We start from the raw sequence: 19,718 nt of genomic DNA, 5'->3' as shown, positions 1-19,718 counted from the left end.
CTAAAGACAGGCAGTGGATGGAAAGTTGGACCATGAAGGGAAGATACAGGTACAGCTTCCTTAAACTGTAGTATGAATCTATTCCTGAGACCAAGGGTGGCAGATCCTGTCCAACAGAGTGTGTGTGTGGGGGAGGAAGGGAGGCAGGACCCGCTGTGTCTCCTTACCCTGTCCCTGATCAAGCAAGAAGCTGAAATGGGCCAGGACTCATGGACCCTTCATCTGCCCTGGGATGTCGGTGAAGTCAAGAGCAGCATCCAGCCCATGTTTCCATCCCATGGAACTCTCATGGTATGGTCCACAGCTCCCCACAGCTGTCCACACACCCATGGGTAATGGTAAGCCCTCTCCTCTGAGAAGGCTAGCCCTGAAGCCCCACCCTATCCATGTGAGCCTTGACCAACCCTGTTGTCAAAGCAACCCAGGTCAGTAGAACCTCCAACAGTCCCACTATCCTGCTGCCAGAGGAGCCCCAAGCTGGCCCCAGCTGACCTAGGCCTTAGCTGCCCCAGATGTGCAGGTCATCTCAGGGCTGAAGGAGCTCCAGGATATCAACTTTCAAAAGGTGGGAGGGCCTTGGCCCTGTGGTGCCTCCTATTATAGTGCCACTGCCTAAGACCAGCCCCATAACAAAAGCCTTTTGTGTGCACCCAATCACCAGCATCCACTTGGTGTGTATATGTAGAGCCACCCCATACTGAAAATGCTACGTGTGCCTACGTCATGTTTGCCCCCAGAATATCAGTTCAGGTTGCTGGACACCCATAGAAGATGTTCACATTTTTACTCTAAATATGCCATGGCACTGGAGAATTACACTCCTCTTGGAGTTTGGCCATCCCTGCTGAAATCAGCATTCCCTTCTGCCCCTCTCGCCTCCTGCTCTGAGACACAACCTTATGAAGACTGCCCTATCACCCTTGCTTCTGGTCACCTCCCCTGTGCTGCAGGCAGGTAGGCTATGTCTACACTAGTCTCTTCCTTTTGGAAGGGGCATTGTAAGGAGCAAGTTGGGAATATGCTAATGAGGTAGTGCCATAAATATTCAAATTTTGAAAGGACTTTGAAAGCCCCTCTTCCTAAAACAAAATAGGAAGAAGGGGCTTTCGAAGTCCAAGGGGGCCCTTTTGAAAGGGCCCCGTCAACATGGACGCCGTGCGATTCAAGAACAGCACTTTCGAATAATGTGTGGCTGCCAATATGCTAATTAGGTGTTGCATATTCATGATAGTGCCTCATTAGCATCTTCCCAACTCACTCATAACCATGCCCCTTTCGAAAGGAAGGGGCTAGTGTAGATGTAGCCATACTGTGGGGAACAAAGGATGGAGAATCAGTGCAGTTTGCAGTATTTTTGCAGCTTGGTTGGTCAGACAAGGTGGGTGAGGTAATACCTTTTCTTGGTCCAACTTCTGCTGGAGGGAGAGTCCGTGTCCATGGGACAAAGTGAGGGAAGTTGGGTGGGTGAGCGCCAGGCTCTTCCAGCTGAGACTCTTCTAGCATCCAGAGATGGCTGCCAGAGGCCAGTGATCTTGACAGCGATCACTGGCAAGCTTCTATGCTTGGTGATCCGCTGGGAGAGTAGACGAAACCTGGTGTGAAAACACAAGCAGCCCAGATTCTCCTTTCCTGCCTAGAGCTGCTGAGCTAGGGGAGACTGGATGATTTTTGGGAGCTCAAAGGCCAGCCCCACCGGCTGCACTTCTCCCCTGGCCCTGGGGCACTGACAAAATATTCCTGAAAGCAGATATTCCCACTCCCAGGAGTGCACCTCCTGTCCCAGGACCTGCCTTTCTGTTGGCCACTCTGCGCCACCCCACGTCCTGCCCTGGGGCACTGCCCTCCTGCGCTCCCTGCCCCCCAGGACCCATCTTTCTGTTCACCCCTCTGTGCCCCCCCACCTCCTGCCCTGAGGAACAGACTTCCTGCTCTGCATCCCCCACACACTGACTTTTTGCTCCCCCTCAGTGCTCCCGGTCGTCCCCCCTGCCCCATCCACCCTCCTGCTCAGAATCACGGAATCACAGGGCTGGAAGGGACCTTAGGATGTCATCTAGTCCAGCCCCCTGTTCAAGCACAATCAACCCCCCACTAAGTCATCTCAGACAGGACCTTGTCCAGCCTGGACTTAAAAACCTCAGGGGATGGAGAATCCACCACCTCTCTAGGCAACACATTCCAATGCTTCACCACCTGCCTGGTGAAGTAGTTTTTCCTAATATCCAACTTACACCTTTCCCTCTTCAACTTCAGATCATTACTCCTTGTTCTGCCGTCTGACACCACTGAGAACAGTTTCTCACCCTCCTTTTTAGAGCTCCCCTTCAGGAAGTTGAATGCCGCTATTAAATCACTTCTAAGTCTTCTCTTCTGTAAACTAAACAAGCCCAAATCCCTCAGCCTGTCCTTACAGGTCTTGTGCTCCAGACCCTTAATCATTTTTGTTGCCCTTCGCTGCACCTGCTCCAGCAAATCCACATCCTTTTTATACTGGGAGGCCCAAAACTGGACACAATATTCCAGATGTGGCCTCACAAGTGCCAAATAAAGAGGAATAACTACTTCCCTAGATCTGCTCGAAATGCTCCTCCTAATGCACCCCAGTATGCCCTTAGCCTTCCTGGCTACAAGCGGGCACTGTTTACTCATATCCAGCCTTTCATCCACCATGACCCCTAAGTCCTTTTCCATCATACTGCTGCTGAGCCAGTCGGTCCCCAGCCTATAAGCCAGTCGGTCGCCCCTCACTGCTTCCCGTGTCCCCCCAGCACAACCTGCCCACGGTCAGGTCGCTTCTGCTCACCCCTCTGCGCCCGTCCCCTCTCACCTCCTGCCCCGGGACCCGCCTTTCTGCTCGCCCCTTAGAGCTCCCCGCTCCGCCCTCCCGCGCTGGCGCGAGAGCAGAGCGCGGGAGCTCCGCTCCGCTCCCCTCCCCTCAGCCAAGGGCCGCTGCCCACCTGAGCGCCCGCCCCCCACCGCAGCCCCAGGCGGGCTCAGCTCCCAGACGCGGTTGCGCAGCAGCGGCCGGGGCAGCCGCGTGCCTGGCAGCGCTGGGGGCTTTTCCGCCCTGGCCCGTGGCCGCCGCAGCGCCGGGCCGTACGGCGGCAGCAGGGCGGGCTCGCGGCCGGCCGGCGGCGCCTGGCGGCTGGGGCCGCTCGCCCCCTAGGCGGCGGCGGGGGATGCCGCGGAGCGTGTGACGCGGGCGGAGGGTCTGGCTGCCGCAGCGGCGGGGCGGGCAGTGCACCGCACGGGGCTCTCTCGGGGAGGATGCCCGGAGCGGCGGCGGGGGCGGCGGCGGCGGCGGCCTCAGCAGCGGCGGGGATGCTGCCGGCGCAGGAGGCAGCCAAGCTCTACCACACCAACTACGTGCGCAACTCGCGGGCCATCGGCGTGCTCTGGGCCATCTTCACCATCTGCTTTGCCATCGTCAACGTGGTGTGCTTCATCCAGCCCTACTGGATCGGCGACGGCGTGGACACCCCGCAGGCGGGCTACTTCGGCCTCTTCCATTACTGCATCGGCAACGGCTTCTCCCGGGAGCTCACCTGCCGGGGAAGCTTCACGGACTTCTCCAGCCTGCCCGCCGGAGCCTTCAAAGCCGCCTCCTTTTTCATCGGCCTCTCCATGACGCTCATCATCGCCTGCATCGTATGCTTCATCCTCTTCTTCTTCTGCAACACGGCCACCGTCTACAAGATCTGCGCCTGGATGCAGCTCACCTCGGGTGAGTCCGGGCTCCGCCAGCCCCGCGGCCGCGGCGAGCAGGAGGCTCACGCCGGCGGGCAGCACCAGGGCGATGGGGTTGTCCTGCTGCTCCTCTTCCCCAGCGCCTGCCGCCGGGGGTTAACGGGCAGCCTCCCTGCAGGGCGGGTTCGGAGAAACTTACACGCGTTGGGAGGTTACTACCGCGCCGGCGGGCAAGGGGGCGCGAGGCGAATAGCACCTCCCCGAGGGAGGTGAAGGCTGCCGCTCCAGGAGGGGTCGCCTCCCGGCAGAGATGGCCCTGGCGGCGGGATGCGGAGGGGTGGAAAGTCAAAAGTTCCACGCGGTGACTGTGCCCGGAGTTGCAGTCACCCCGGGGAAGCAGGGACGCAAGGGGTCGTGCTAATGCGTGCAAGGGCGCAGCTGAGCTAGCGGGTTCGATTGCCGGGCCGTACCGGACCTCGTCTGCCTCGCACGCGCTGAAGCATATGCTAGAGTGACATGCGGCGCGGCCTCTTCCCGCTACGAATGAGATGAGTGTCTTAGACAGCAGCCCCGAACAGCAGACACCGTGAAATAAAACAGAAGGGAAGCGAAGTGTTAAGAAGTATGCTGAAACCATCAGCAAAAAATCTGTCCTCTAGGAGACCAAAGGTCATAACAAAATGGGGAACCTGGGGATGTCACCGAGAACGCGAAAGACTGGCATGTTGGAGGTTATTTGAAGTATTGTTGTAACCTGTTGAAGGATAGTCCGTAGTGTCAATTTCCCTGTAGTTAGCAGGAAACCTTCCTCTTTCAGTAATATCACAGAATGACAGGATGAAGTCTTTTTATTCTTGCCGGGCTGCAGGGCAGCTGAGGTAGTGGATTTTGACTGTGTATTTTAAACAAGATTTATTTTGCTCTCCCATGATAGAAAAATTGAAATCCCATTGCAGTTGTTATTTTCAGTGTAAAGGTATGCAGACTTCACTGCAATTCCAGATAACAGGCATTTTTTTGCCTTTGTCAACAGGGAATACAGGGAAGGAGGAGATACAGAGAGAGAGAGAAAGAGAGAAATCCCCAGGGCTCCCCTGGTATTCCCTCTTTTCCTTGGTTTCCAATCAAGCTTTAGTGTGAGTTAGGAAAGAGGATCAGGATGGGGGGGAGGGTTTAACAAAGCTTTATGAAATACGTTAGGCTTTTGGCAGCACCAGGCAGAGGAGAGAGGAATGAGATCCAGAGTTAAGGTGGTAATAAAAGCAACTTTAGTAAGAAAAAATGAATTCTGTAGCAATATGGGAAGGGCCTAAGTATGATATCTAAGCACAAATCTCACCAGCTTTTCTGCAGAAACCACTGAAGTTAAGGCTTTTGCTTTGCAGAAATACACTGTTTAGAAGCACAGGGAAATATCTCCAAATGGGTACTACAGTTACTTACCCTGTCTCCTTAAACTAGCTAAATTAATTTGATTTTCACAGCTCTGATTCTTCCACATTGTTTGTTCACAATTATTTAATTTGCCATTTACAGTTACTGCAATGCCGTAGAAATTCTTGTCTCTTCAGAACAGGTTTTCAAACTCTTCATGTTTCTTATATACTACCTGGATATTCTAGGTATACTTACTGGCTGTTATAGTGTTTAAGTTTCTGCGTAGAACAATGGCTTCCTTTATCACTTCAGGCCTGATTCTGCAGTAAATTGAAGCCAGTGATGATAGCTATGGCACTGACTTTGGTGAAAATAGGATTTGCCTAATTATATTTGCGCTGTGTGATATTAGCCACTTCTTTCTCCCCCCATAAACGGTCTTCAGATGGGCTGCTGCTAGTTGTATGGCTCCTCACTCATGTAAGGAGGTGCAAGCTGCATCCCTTTGCACCAGAAAGGTCCCCAGTGCTCTTCTGGGGATTTGCTGTCTACCAAAGACAATTGGAGCTTTGAGCTGAAACCTAGCTGGAAGATGGTGCTGTGACTATGCACTGAACTGGTGCATCCTCAGCCTGGTTTGGTCACGCTCCTTAGACTGCCAGTGCAGTTAATTTTTCAGGTCAATGGTGTATTTTCCAACACAAGAGTCCTGCGGCCACAGTTTACACAGCGAGAAGCCAGTGTATTCCAGGAATAAATTTGGCTGTGACTTTATTCCTGTGCAGTTGAGAAATAAATGCTTAGAAATCACAGCACAAATTTGCTGGTTGAAAAAAAAGAATTGGTTAACTTTCTACTAAATTGCACGCATACAAGTGTAGCGCCAATTACTTGTTTTCCATTTTTCAAGCAAATCTGAAGTGTGAGGGTTTCAAAAGCTCCAAGGCTAGTTTAAACGCTCCCATGGAAGTCAACAATCTGAGTTTTACCATAATCTTCAATGGGAGCATAATTTAGCCTGCTTTGACAAACATGTTTGATTTTTTTTTCATTTTAAAATGAAAATCTCATGTAAATTAATTTATAATCATAACACTGGGTGGTTGTTTTTCATAGTCAGCTGTTTGTGAAAATCCTGAGAGAACAAAAGTAGACATATACAGGATGCTGAAAGAGTCTGACAATTGACTTGATTGATATTATATCTTAATTTAGCTATCTTCTGTAAAATGAGGCTTCAAAAATTTACCTCAAAGAAAAATAAATGTAACTGAAAATCCAAAATTGTAAATCCTTGCAGGTTGCATGATGTAACTAGCCAATTAAAATCAGCCTTACTCAGTTCTGACGAGCACTGGCAGTTTTCCTACAACTTCCCTCTCTTTCTGGTTTTACTATTTCATTGTTTTAAGAGTATAGATCATTCAGCATAATAAACATATAACGTTGTTGTCATAAATAGAAATGATTATCATAAATAATGTTGGATAAATATACATGTATGTCTGATGCAAGAAACAAATACTTTTGAAGTAGCAAAATATGCATATTTCTACTAAAATGAGAGTGTATATTTTATTTTGGGATTTATGTCTGCAACAATGTACATACCCTTGGTGATAGTCCTATAATAGCAGGACACGATGTGGTGCTTTTATTACATCTGGCAATGGTAGAGGGGCTACATTTACATATGAAGCATCAAACACAGAGGTTGTTATCTTTTGATGATACCACATTCATTTCTCATTCAGCCTAGGGGATTTCACTTGAGGCAGGGCAGTGGGAATAATGGGCTAGGATTTGGGTTTTGAAAATCTTTCAGAACATATTCTCTTCTACATGAGTTATTATAAACTAGCAGGATGATATGACCCTTATTTAGAAAAATAATTTTAATTTGAATAAAAGGTAAGTGATACTTTAAACACAGACACACACTAATCTTTCTTTCCGGGCATGTAATGCTTGATTAGTGAGAAGAATGTGAGAAAAATTACATTTCAGTCTCTCAGTTGTGTAGCTGTGGAAAGCATATAATAAATTCCTTAATGGTTTTTGTCAGTGTTCACACTTTTTTTTGGTCATCGCACACATATTGATATCAATAAGCAATTCCATAAACTGAGTGCCAACTGTAAGGGCCCAATTTTCAGTCTATGAGCTCTACTCTTGCACCTGCAAAACTATACATTCAAATATTTGCACATGTATTTTGAACAATTTAAACACTAGCATGCACATGTGTGTTGGACTGCATCAGTTTTCTGTGTTACAGTGTGCATAGACAATGCCAGGAGCAGACACAGGTATGTGCATGAACTGTTTGGTTCCATCCCATAGGAACCTGGATATTTTGCTCTTTATTATTTATCGAGCATCCAAAGTGTTCTAGGTGCCTTAAAGACCAAGTCGTATCTCAATCTTTTTGTTAATAAATTAAACAATCTGAACTCACTAAATCTTTCATTGCAAGGAATCCGTAAGGCATTGTCTTCGCTCTTTTTTTTTTGGGGGGGCGGGGAGGGTGGCTATAATGTTGTAAGTTTCAGGTAACTTAAACCTTGCTGATGTGGAATGTTTAGCAATAGACAAGCTTTTGAACAGAATCTTAGTTCCATGCAGTAGTTAAGATGGCAAGTGAAGTTGTATCAAAATTAAAGGGCCTGAGTCTCCAGTATCATGTATTTTGGATTGTCATTTACAGTTGAACTGGGATTAAGTCTGAAGGATGAGATAACTTTCATGCAAAAATTTTGAAAAGACTGACTATGGAACTCTCTAAGTTATTGACAGTGATATTTAACAAAACTTATAATACTAGGTAAATGCCCAAAGACTGGAAAAAAGTCAATGTTCTGTCAGTAAAAAGATAGACAGGATGACTGAGATAACTATAGGCAAGCTACCTTGGCACTGATTCTTGACAAGATTATGGAAAGACTGATCTAGGATACAATCAGTGAAGACTTAAAGATAGAAATATAACTAATGCCAGTCAATGCGTTTTGTCAAACAAAGGTGATATAGTTGATGAGATTCTAGATTTGATTGAGAAATATGGCTACGTTGACATACAGTAAAACACATGGATTTATATAAGATATTTGACTATACCTTCCATGATATTCTGATTTAAAAAATAGCACTACACAAAATAAATGCACCCCGTATTAAATGGATTCAAGACTACCTAGCTCCTGTAAAGGAGGAGTAATCATCCAGTGAAAGTATTTGTAGAGGTGTGCCATAGATATCTGTTCTCATGCCACTGCTGTTAAATATCTTTATCAATGATTGAGAAAAAATATTAAATCATTGCTGGTAACATTTACAGCTCGCACACAAATTGGTGAATGGTAAATACAATAAGGAAAGGAAAATTTTAGAGTGATCTAAATTATATGGTTAGCTGGGTACGTGTAAACAACATGTTTTAATATGGTCAAATACAGGTTCCTACCTCTAGAAACCAAGAATGAAAGGTGGGATTTACAGGTGGGAGACTGAGTTGTGGAAACCAGTGATTCTGAAGGGGAATTAGGGTCATGATGGATAACAAACTGAACATGTCCTCAGTGTGATGCTGTAGCAAAGAGAGTGAATGTCATCCTTTGGATGTATGAGCCAGTGCCTATTAAGTAAAAGTAAAGAGATGATATTGCCACTTTGTACAGCGTAAGTGAGACCTTTACTTTCATAATGTGTCCAGTCCTGGTATCTGTGCTTTGAAAAGGGTATTGACAAATTGGAAAGAGTTCATAAAAATGATCTGAAGTCTGGAATTGACTTGCAATGAAAGTCTAAAGAAGATGAATCTATTTAGTTTTTTACCAAGAGAAGGTTAAGAGGTGACTTGATTTCAGTCTACAAGTATTGACATGAGGAAGAGCTTCTGATAGCAGAGGGCTCTTTAATATAGCAGAGTCAATGGATGTAGCAGAAGCTAGAAAAATATTTGTAGGTTATTAATGGTATATGACCTAGAGAGATGTGACAGATGCACCATATAGATTAAAAAGATAAATCACTAGAGGCTTTTCGTAGCAGATTGTGACTCACTGCCATGGAATCTCCTGCTGATCATTCTGGGAATTAGCTTAGTCCAGCCTCAGAACACCTTCTCCTGGTGGCATTGCCTACTGTTACCTAACTTTTTGTCCGTTCTTTACCACCCGTCAGGACCTGCATCTGTCCCAGACTGTGGCACCTCTCCCTCAGGGTACAGCCCTTCAGCACTGCCCCCACTCTGAGGTCCTCTCCCTGTTACCCCTAAGCCACCGCTTGCCTCAGTGTTCCACTGCCGTTTGTCATCTAGCTCCTTCCTTGAGGTGCAAATTGCAGTCTGAACTGGCGATTTCCTCATTGGCAAGAAGGGGTTAGATCTGCTGACTTTATCCTGCCTTGGCTTCCTCCCTGTATTTCTAGTACCTTCTTGGGCCCCTGTTGATGGCCTGGGGTCTATTCAGGCCTGAGCTCCCCTGACTCAGCCTGCCTCTCCCCAGCAGCGCTCTGTCCACAACACCTTCCCTAACAGGCAACTCAGTCCCTCTCCCTCCAGAGCTGGAGTGAGAGTAATATCCTCTTGGGCAGCCATCTTTTCAAAAAGCTCTGCTGGGCTCTGATTGGCTGCCACAAGCTTTGTCCCCATCAGCTCCCAGCTTCAGCCCTCTTCCTCTCCCTTTCCAGTTTTAGTGCAGGGCAACTATCCTGTCACACTATTATTTAGGTAGATCAAGGTGAAGTGAGTGTGAAGAGCATATGATTTTTCTTATCTTTACAAGCTGGCAACCTTTATTTGAAATCAGCCCCTATCATTTAATATAAAAGTGAGACTAACAGTGATAAACCTACATAATTTATTTGTGTGTGTGTGTGTGTGTGTGTGTGTTTCAAGAGATTGATGGAGGATATTTGACCCTGAAAGGTAAGAATGTACAGGAAGTGGTGGAGCTTTACATTGTCAGAACATCTTTGCTTTACATTGTCAGAACATTTTCCATATCATGCAACCATCTCCCTTATCTCTGACCATCTTTCATGAACCCACTGGGCATTGCAGGTTTTTTTGTGGGGGAGAGATAGCTCAGTTGTTTGAGCATTGGCCTCTCAAACCCATGGCTGTGAGCTCAGCCCTTGAGGGTGCCCTTTAGGGATCTGGGGCAAATAGATTTAATAAAAATGTCAGGGATGCTTCTTGGTCTTGCCAAGCAGGCAGAAGACTGGACTCAATGATCTGCTAAGGTCTCTTCCAGCTCTATAAGAAGTGTATCTTCATATATTATATTATGATTATTGTGACCATCAGCTGAGACTCACTGAGACAGTGGACCCGTGGGGCAAAATATAATAGTGCATGAGGTTGTCCAATCAATATGAGGAAGAATTCCATTTACCTGAAAAAAATTGCATACAAGAGGCAAAAAGACTCCACAGAGAAGGCATGGGAAAAGGAGGCCATCAGCATGGAACATTGTTAGACTGAGTACATGTGCATCAAAAGCTTTGGCCTGTCTCCCAGTGAAGTCTGTGGGAGGTGTATCTGACACTGTGCCCCATATTATTCACAGTGATATTATTGTGGTGTGATTATGATATAATTATAATATATTTTGTGCAAGCTGAGTCACATGAGATGTCATTGAAAAGGTTATGGTTATGATTATCCTATTTGTATGCATGTATCATATTTGTAGCTGAAATGCCAGGTTTTTTTTTCCAGAAATTGGTTTGGGAACTAAGCTTTGGTGGAAAAAAAAAAGGGCTGTTGCCATGTGCAAAAACTGCATAAGACAGGGAGTGATATCATCCATGGTTCTTTATTACCTTTGCAATAAGACTCTTGGAAACACCTGAACTGGGGGAAATGCTGGACCCAGACTTAAGTGTTTTTTAGCCTGTGAATGAAACAATTGGGAATTCCAAGCTGTATGCAAGGGCAGCTTGGCCCTTAAGAATTTGCAGCCTGCTTATATCATCTCTTAGTGTGAGAATCTACTCCTTGTGCTGAATCTTTTTAGTATATTAACTTTAGTTTGGGTTTTTTATTTATATGCTGGGTAAACTGCTTTGATTTTATAGTCACTTAAAATCTGTCGTTTGTAGTCATCTTATTTTTGTTTATCTAAACAAGTGTGTGGGAATAATAACTTGGGGCAAAAGGCTGTTTCATATTCCTCTCCACATTGAGGGAGGGGGTAAATTTTATGAGCTTATGCTGTACAGTTCCCTGTGTAGTGCAAGATGGAATAATTTTGCGTTTGTACTCTGGAAGTAGGTGTGGTGCTGGGAGGCTGGTAGTTGCTGTAGCTGTAGCCTTCCCATGCAGGGAATGTCAAAGAGCCTGCATGAAACTGCAGCTGTATGTCTTTCTACATGTATGTATGCCAAAGAAACTGCAATATGGAGCCTGGAAAGGGCTTTGCAGCTTGTCGCAGCGGTACACGGTAAGAGGAAGTGACACTGTTGGGTTGAGGGGTCTCCGTGGTACAGCAGTTCCAGGTGTCAACTGTAACAGTGTCCTCAGTTGGAGCAGATTTAGGCCACTGTGGGTTGTTTCTGAAAATCCCACGCAGACGATTTAATCAAGAAAGTTTCTGTGTAAGACAATGAAACATGGGTGAGGAGTAGCATGGCACAACTTGATATAGGAGAATACATTTTATGAAACAAGGCCAGATGAGTTTCAGACATGGAGACATTTTAAGTGTAATGTACTGTGATATACACAGCCAACCGTGATCCCACAAAGATGAAAACACCAGATATACCGGAATCAAAAATCTTCAACATGATCAGACAGTCTGGCTTCAGTATTTGAAAACCAGCAAGATCCAGCTGTGAAGAATGACAAGGTCACAGTAGCGAGACATCACAAAGAAATAAAATTAAAATTTGCTCAGAAATGGTAAAGTGGAAAAAGATATGAGAAAGTTAAAAAACGGAAGAGTCTGCAGAATTTGATAACATCAGCTACTCGTGGCATTATTAAAAATGCAGTGGGAGCATGACAGAGTGGATAGCTAGAATATGCATCACTGTGTGGAACAGTGTGCAAATCCCAATTACTAGGAAAAAGAAAATTATAGGTAGAATCCTTAAAAAGGAGAATATTATATACACTAATATCTCTCTGTCCTAAGAAGGATATGGCCATCCTCATGGCTGACAGACTGAGAGATGCAGAAGACATGAAGGAAGTTGCCCTTAGAATGAGAAGCTCAAATGTAACATGGGAAAGGGTTGCTTTATTTTCACCACGAGAAGCCAGATGCAAATTTCTGAATTTCATTTATTGGAAAAAGTAGGTGATAGCCTTCATAGAGAGTCTCTTTGACACAAATGTATCATGTGCTATTTCAGAAAAGATAATTCAATCCAATAACTGTGACTATATCAGAAAGAAAAGGCTGAAGAATAAATGGTGTGAGATAAATTATGATAAATAGTTGATGAGATGTCATATTTTATCCTCCTTCTTTTCCTGGTTATGTTTCAGATGCTATAAATATGTGGGAGAGTAAGATAGATGTAGACCTTACAAGGTCACATTAAAATGTACAGAGCTAAGATGTTTAGCAAATCCTACTTACAAAAATCTTGTTTTTTGCTGGCACATTGCCAAAAGCTATGTGCTGTATTTGCAGGAATAAGCCTGTTGAATGAAACAAGTAGCCTGATGTGAGTAATGTGAGCAGAATCTGGCTCATAAGATTGTGCCCTGAATCTGTATGTAGAAGTGATCTTAGTTTCAGTTCAATAACACTTTCTTGACATGGAGAGCTATTCATACTGCAGTATCGGAGGGGTAGCCGTATTAGTCTGGATCTGTAACAGCAACGAAGGGTCCTGTGGCACCTTATAGACTAACAGTAAAGTTTTGAGCATGAGCTTTCGTGAGCACAGACTGTGATGAAGTGAGTCTGTGCTCACGAAAGCTCATGCTCAAAACTTTACTGTTAGTCTATAAGGTGCCACAGGACCCTTCGTTGCTCATACTGCAGTGTATACACTCCCTGACTAGGATTTGTTGATCCTCAGGATCAGGAATATGGAATAGGGAGGGGATATGCAAGCAGAAGCATATTATTATTCCTCTTATAGGCAACAACAACAGTCCTGTTGGGAGTATCCAGAAAATTATTGCATCTTAATATCCCTGTGCATCATGGAACATCCTCGTGACTCTCTGTGTCCTAAGACAGAGTGAGCAAGAGAAGCCTTCACAGCAGTTATATTGGAAGGGGTCAGATAATAGTGTGACATCACAAGATCACTTCATGTTATGACCATTGTGCCTTTGGTAGATTTCTGGAAATCTGTAGGTTCCAGGGCAGTTTTCCCTGTCCATTCTGTGGCTGTACACATACTGAAAAAGAGGAATACTTTTCAGCCTGCCAAGGACCAGAGCTGGGACAATGTGGGAAAAAAGACCCAAAATGGGGGCACAAAATGTAGTTGTGTAAGAAACTTAAAAAGATATGGCATTCATTCATGGAGTCATTAGTTCAAATGACTCTACAAACTCAATATTAGGTGTCACTTTTTGCTGTGATTCACAATGATATAAGTAAGGTGTGGCTTGTAGGTAGCTTTCTGACTGAAATAAGCAGTGTCCCCAAAAATGAGGTGTCCGCGAGATCTGTGCTAGGAAGTTTGAGTTGGTGTGCAGAATATATCCACCAATTTTGTAGAAAGCTCTCAATGCTTTTTGGCCCATAGAGATAGGAGAATATGGCCTATCATTATCAGAAACAGAAATGAATCTTACTAACTGATTAGGAAAGTGTGTTTCAGCATAAGATTTCCCCCAGGAATTAATCTACTTAAATTCAGCTACTAAATCTTCAGGTATTATATCCCCAAACATTAGCAATGGTTCTTCACTACAAAAGCTTGAAGTGTAGCTTGCTGAAGAGTTAATTCAAAGGTCTTAGATTAATTTCCAGAGAGAAAGTATGGTCTACATCTTTCTGCAAAGTAAGAATTTATCCTTTTTATTGCTTTTTCTCCTTTAAAGAAAGTTAATTGCTACTTGGCTGCTTCTTAATATTCCTCTTTCAGATTACTTGGTAAAATTATATTTCAAAATTAGTAAAAGAATGGTACTTCAAGTATAAGCATTATAGCACAATAATATAATTTCTCAAATTAGATATCTAAGATGTGCTGCAGTGTTTCGTTCCTTGCACAGGAGGGGAGGGTTTGTTGGAAGCAAAATCTAAACAAGTCTCTTCCTCGACAAACTGTTGATTAATGTTGGATGGGCTGGCTTTGGAACTTCCTGTATAGTTTTGAATAAACTGTGGCTAGGGACTCTGTAACTTGGCCAACTTTAAACAAGGATTGGATGCTTGTACTCTAGTGACCAGCTAAATTTATCGGCATAATGCATCTTTGGCAACCATGGATTTCTTTTTGACAAAATCATCTTTTATTACTTTTCTAGGAAGTGGCATCCATCAGCACAGCTGTGCTACAATAGAAAGCATTCTTTACATGGGACCAGATTTTCACACGTGTGCAGCTCCCAACTTAGGTGTCTAAATGGGAACTGAACTCTTTACAAAATAGTTGTTAGTGACTGTCTTCTTTCAAAATGTCAAGTCTTGCCTTCTTGAATTTCCCTTCTTCATATAAAATTCAAAGTACTATTGGCTTAACAGCCACGCACATCAGAATTTAAGATGGGAGAAACGTTTTGCGTCTTTTTGAAGAAAACAGTGCTCCTCTTTTGACCTGAGCAGCTAATCAGAGTTTGGGACACTGGAGAGATGGAAATAGAAATAGGTGCAGTTTTGTTTACTTACAAGGAACGCAGGAGTACCCAGAAATGGGAGATTTTTTTAGCTCACATCCCCAAGCTTCTTTAGGCAACAGAGCTAACTGCTTTCGCTCTATAGGTTTTTCCAGTGACATTCTGTGGTTACAGGTTGCTGCTTGTTTCATACACATTCACTTCTCCCCTAACTTGTGCACTCCCCCACATTACCTAGCAAACCCTCTTAGTGCAAATTCCTAGGCATATTCATAGCCATCTTTTCTCTTGGGCAGGGGCACAGCTCTTTCTTAACTCTACCTGACAGCTATCTTAATTGAAGGGTGTGTTCACCCCCAATCTCAGAAAAATTTGTGGTCCAAGCAGCCAACAGTACCTTTCAGCAGAACATAAATATACAGCAGCTGGCACACGACCAGTAATCAGCCAGATGGCCTGGCGGTTGCATCAGCTTTTATTTGAGAATCAATTTGAGAGGAATTGCAAGTCTAGATGAATGCTTTCCTCTATTCTATTTCATTTACTGTGCTCATCACTCCACTATGCTTACTTTCTCTAGTTAAAAACCAACAAAGTGACATAAACAAATGTCTGGCACTCAGGCAAGTGGTCTTTCTTCCTGTTCTCTCCCCCATACCTCCTTAATTTCCATTTCTGCCTTGCATTCTGACCAAAAAAGAGCCATTCTTTTCTTTCTTCCTCAGGGAGACAACCTAATGGGATCTCAAGAGACAACTGCCGCATTAAGATCCATCATAGCAGCTTTTTGCTCCTATGATATGCATGTAAACTTGAGTGTTTGTGAGAGTAATCTTTATAAGAGAAATCTACTGCTGGTTATATCACAATAAACAGAGTTATAAAATTAATATTTTAACCTGATTAAAAAAATCAGGGCTTCCAAACCAGGTCTCTGTTTACGAACTACAAATTCTACAAAATCTTTGGTACAGTGCTGCTAAGCATGTTACTTTAGGAAGGTGCCCCTTGTCTTCAACATAGTGTAATTATTTTGTGATGTCAGGCTGCTATGGAAACTGTTTTACTGAACAGGAGAGTAAAGAGGCAACTGAAATTCTTCTAGCTTGTTGACATTCAGTTTAACACCGGATTCTATTCTGTGTGTAAGTATGACGGTGTTGCATATATTATCTAATGAAGAAGGCATGAGTTTGACCCCATACTCCTCAGTCAGGCAAAATGGAAGGCTTGCATGAGAAAGGACTGCAGCATCAAGTTCCGGGTCTATATTTTTTGTTATTTCTTTCCCACTTCTTACCTTTGACATATATCTTATTCCCTGGGTGTTTGTGAGAGAGAAGAGGGGGATTTTATCAGCAAGGGCACAAAGAAAGTGGACTGAATGAAAGAATCAGGCACAGTGTGTGAAAGGGTTGTCATCATCATCATCAACATCCTCAAAAACCATGGGCTCATTGCCCATTGGTGTCCAATGTCTCTCTTACTGTTTCCTTCTGTCTTTCCCTGTCCAGGGCAGAGTGGCTTAGTTTCTGTAGATTAGGTCCACACCAATCTATTATATCATCTACCCATTCTCTGTGGCGTCTGTCTCTCCTATTTGCACCATCCTTTATTCCAGATATTCTCCTTTATTCTTAATTTTTCATTTGTCATTTATTCTGAAGATGGGCCCAAATAGCTGTAACTTCCATTGCATAACCTTCTGCAGTAGGTTCTCTTTCGCTGTATCTTCCTATATAATTCCTCATTCGTGAACTTCTGTTTCCATCCAATTCTCAGTATCTTTCTAGAACAACTCCTCTCGAATGCCAGTATCCTTATCTTTGAATCTTTCGTTATTACCCATGTCTCACATCCGTACAACATGCTGCTGAATACATGTGTTCAAGATGCTTAGCTTCAGCCCTAAGCTAATTGCTTTGCTTTTCCAGATTTTATCCCTCGCCTTCAAACTCGCTCTTTCTTTTGCTATTGTAGTTGCTATTTCCTTCTTACAGTCTCGATCATATATTATATTGCTTTCCAAATACATGAACTTCTCCATGTTCTCTAGTTGGATCATGTCTACACTAATCTTCCTTCCTATTTCCTTATCTGCAAATACCATTGTTTTTATTTTATTTATGTTCATAGTCTGTCCATACCGCTTCCCTTCCTTGTTTAGTACCTGCACTGTTCTCACTAGCTTCTCTTCATCTTCTTCAGTAATGAGTGTATCATCCATGAATCTCAAGTTGTTGATTCTCATCCTTTGCACAGATATCCCTTCTACCTCTTCCTTGATCTTAAATTTAAACTCAGCTATTTCCTGATGTATAATGCTTAATGGGGGTAGTTACAGCATCCCTATTACTAATATATATTTCGAAATTTAGCTCCTTCTTAACATTTCAACTGGGATTAAAATAAAGCCACCCTTCTTATAAAGTCATGTCCTGAAGAGTTATAAGCAGCCATTGGTGTCTGTACCGTACAATATTGTAGACACTATTCATTCCCATATTAGGTGCGATTCTAGACATATATCACTAAACTCCTCAAACGTACTCACTTGCTGTACAAGCAAAGGAATTAAAGCATCATTTTACGGTCAATACAGTATGATGAGAGAAAATGCATCTTATGATGCAAATGGAAAGCCATCGTTGCCCAGCCAATTTTATATAAAGTGCAGTCTGTTTGAAGAAGGACATAAGTTAATTTGGTATATAAGACATTGCCAGTATGTAGCCAAATTAGTATGTAATGACATACAATATGGTGGGAGTTAATAGATACCATAGCACTATAGATCACAATGAAAGCATAGTGTCAGAAAATGATTTGATAAGTCTGTAGCCAGTATGCCAGATTGTACATGCTGTAAAATGCACAGCCAGGTACTGTATAACAAGATCTATGGCAGCAATTGCACTCTGCAGCAAATTACTGAGAGAGCCCCGATTGTAAAATTGAGTACAATATCACTCTTTAGACAGTACAACGCAATATATGTCTAACAAGAATGGTACAGCGTGAGTCATTTCTCAGAAGAATGTGTATCAGGAGCCTGTTAGCCTGCGTCTGTGGCTATGTCTATACTACAAAGTTAGGATGTGATTCGCCTGCTTGTGTACACATAATTCTCGTTGAGCTAGCACCAATGTAATTAGCAGTGTTACTGTGATAGCATGGACAGCAGCAGAGGCATGGCTGAGGTATTCCTTGCACATACCCATACTGATTTCAGCCAGGGTTGTCCGTGGAGTGGCTTAGCCATGCCTGTGCTGCTGCAGCAAGTTCTAGTTATACCTCTGGCTAGCTCAGTGCGAGGTAGTGTGAACATGTGTACATGAGCAGGAAAATCATACCCTTACCCTGTTGCCTAAACACAGAGGTTTAAAGTCCTGAGAAAGGTAAGTGTGGTATGTGGATATCTTCTGTGAGGCCTTGGTAAATTGCCTAACTATAGTGACTAACTAAATGGCCTATTAGCGCTTTGCTAATCCCCTGTCCACTTATGAAAAACCCCAACTGTTGAAGCCTCCAAACTGTGCACTTGTGTGAGACTGCATGAATCCCAGCATTCCCATTACTGTCAGCCTCATTTTCTGCCTCTCCGGCCCCTTCCATTCTGTTCTGCCCAGGCCCACCAATGGGGGTGGGGGCGAGCCAAGGGGACAGGTGCCCTGGGGCTCAGTGATAAAATGGGCGAGGACTCTTAGCTGCCACTACTGCCCTTTAAATTGCTGCTGGAGCCCCTGTGCAGTACACTCCAGAACCTCGGGTGGTGCAGGGTGGCACTGGAAGGATGGTGGGGGAAAGTTAACCCCAGCCATGCCCCTTCTGCCCAAAGCACCACCCCTCTTGGGAGTATGGAGCTGCTCCTCCAGGGCCAGACGCCCTGCCCTCTCCCCGGTTGAGTGCTCTCCATGTTTATAAAGTCTAGGCTCCTTGAGGTGGGAACTGTCATTTTGTGTATGTTTGTACAATGCCCAGAACAGTGGGGCCTTGAGCCTGATTGTGGCCTCCGGTCTCTACTGCAATGCAATTTAGAATAATAATAGTGAGCTATTTTTATGTTAGTGGTGTCTGAATGGTCCTTTGCATACTTGGTATCTGATCAGCAATGGCAGTAGTGGTGTGTGCAAAAGTAGGCCTCCTGTATGACTTTGGCCATGTGTGACGGAAAGTATAAGCCCCACACCAATGATGAAAACACTAAAGAGCTGCTGTGGGCAAAGCAGGCCCTGTTTAGGGTGACCAGATATTCTGATTTTTTTTTTAAGGGACAGTTCAGATATTCAGGGTTTTGCCTTATATAGGAGCCTACTACCTCCCAGTCCCTATCCCAAATTTTCACACTTGCTGTCTGGTCACTCCAGTCCTGCCTCTTTGACCCCATCAGTCATGTGGAGGTGGAATAAAAGCTGAAAAGCTGGAAACTCCAGACAGTTGAGCAGCTCCATGAGAGAGCAGACTGTGGCTCTGCAGCCCCCAGGAGAGATCCCTGAAAATGCTCTCAGGAAGCCACTCACCAATCTGCCTCTGTCTACAACGAGGCAACTGATTCTGACATACCAGCCAGGTAGGACAGGTTTGGCAAATCCCACGGTGAGCCGTTTAGTGGTTGGTACCATTACTTTCTACTCTGTAATGGGGACCGTGGTCATTTTGCCTATAGGTTAGCATCCTTAGTGCCAGCTCCCTGTAGGTAGGCTTTTCAGTCCAGTTCCTCTGTTAATAAGGGGGTGCAGTGATGTACATGGGAAGCTTGTGGCCTTCCTGTACTAGGGTCATTTGGTAGGGGAGCCTGGCCTCTCCCACTCCACCAGGATCTGAGGCAGGACCACAGGAGGGTCAGCACTATCTGGCTCCCAAACTCCCTTCCAAGCTTGCTTCCCTTTGGTCACTT

At 44.4% G+C, this 19,718-nt stretch overlaps 1 protein-coding gene across 1 annotated transcript in view; it reads left to right on the top strand.

Moving 5' to 3' along the window:
• Window positions 1-3,267: 3,267 nt before the first annotated feature.
• The window catches only part of LHFPL3 (LHFPL tetraspan subfamily member 3), a 287,660-nt gene continuing 271,209 nt past the window's right edge, over window positions 3,268-19,718 (top strand). Inside the window, exon 1 of the mRNA XM_075006817.1 lies at window positions 3,268-3,724. Within this exon, the coding sequence (XP_074862918.1) occupies window positions 3,268-3,724 (457 nt within the window). The remainder of the gene's footprint in view (window positions 3,725-19,718) is intronic.

This window comes from Carettochelys insculpta, chromosome 1, assembly GCF_033958435.1.
Source record: "Carettochelys insculpta isolate YL-2023 chromosome 1, ASM3395843v1, whole genome shotgun sequence".
Taxonomy (NCBI): Eukaryota; Metazoa; Chordata; order Testudines; family Carettochelyidae; genus Carettochelys; species Carettochelys insculpta.
Note: the sequence above shows the minus strand (reverse complement) of the source record. Positions and strands in the feature narration are given on the sequence as shown.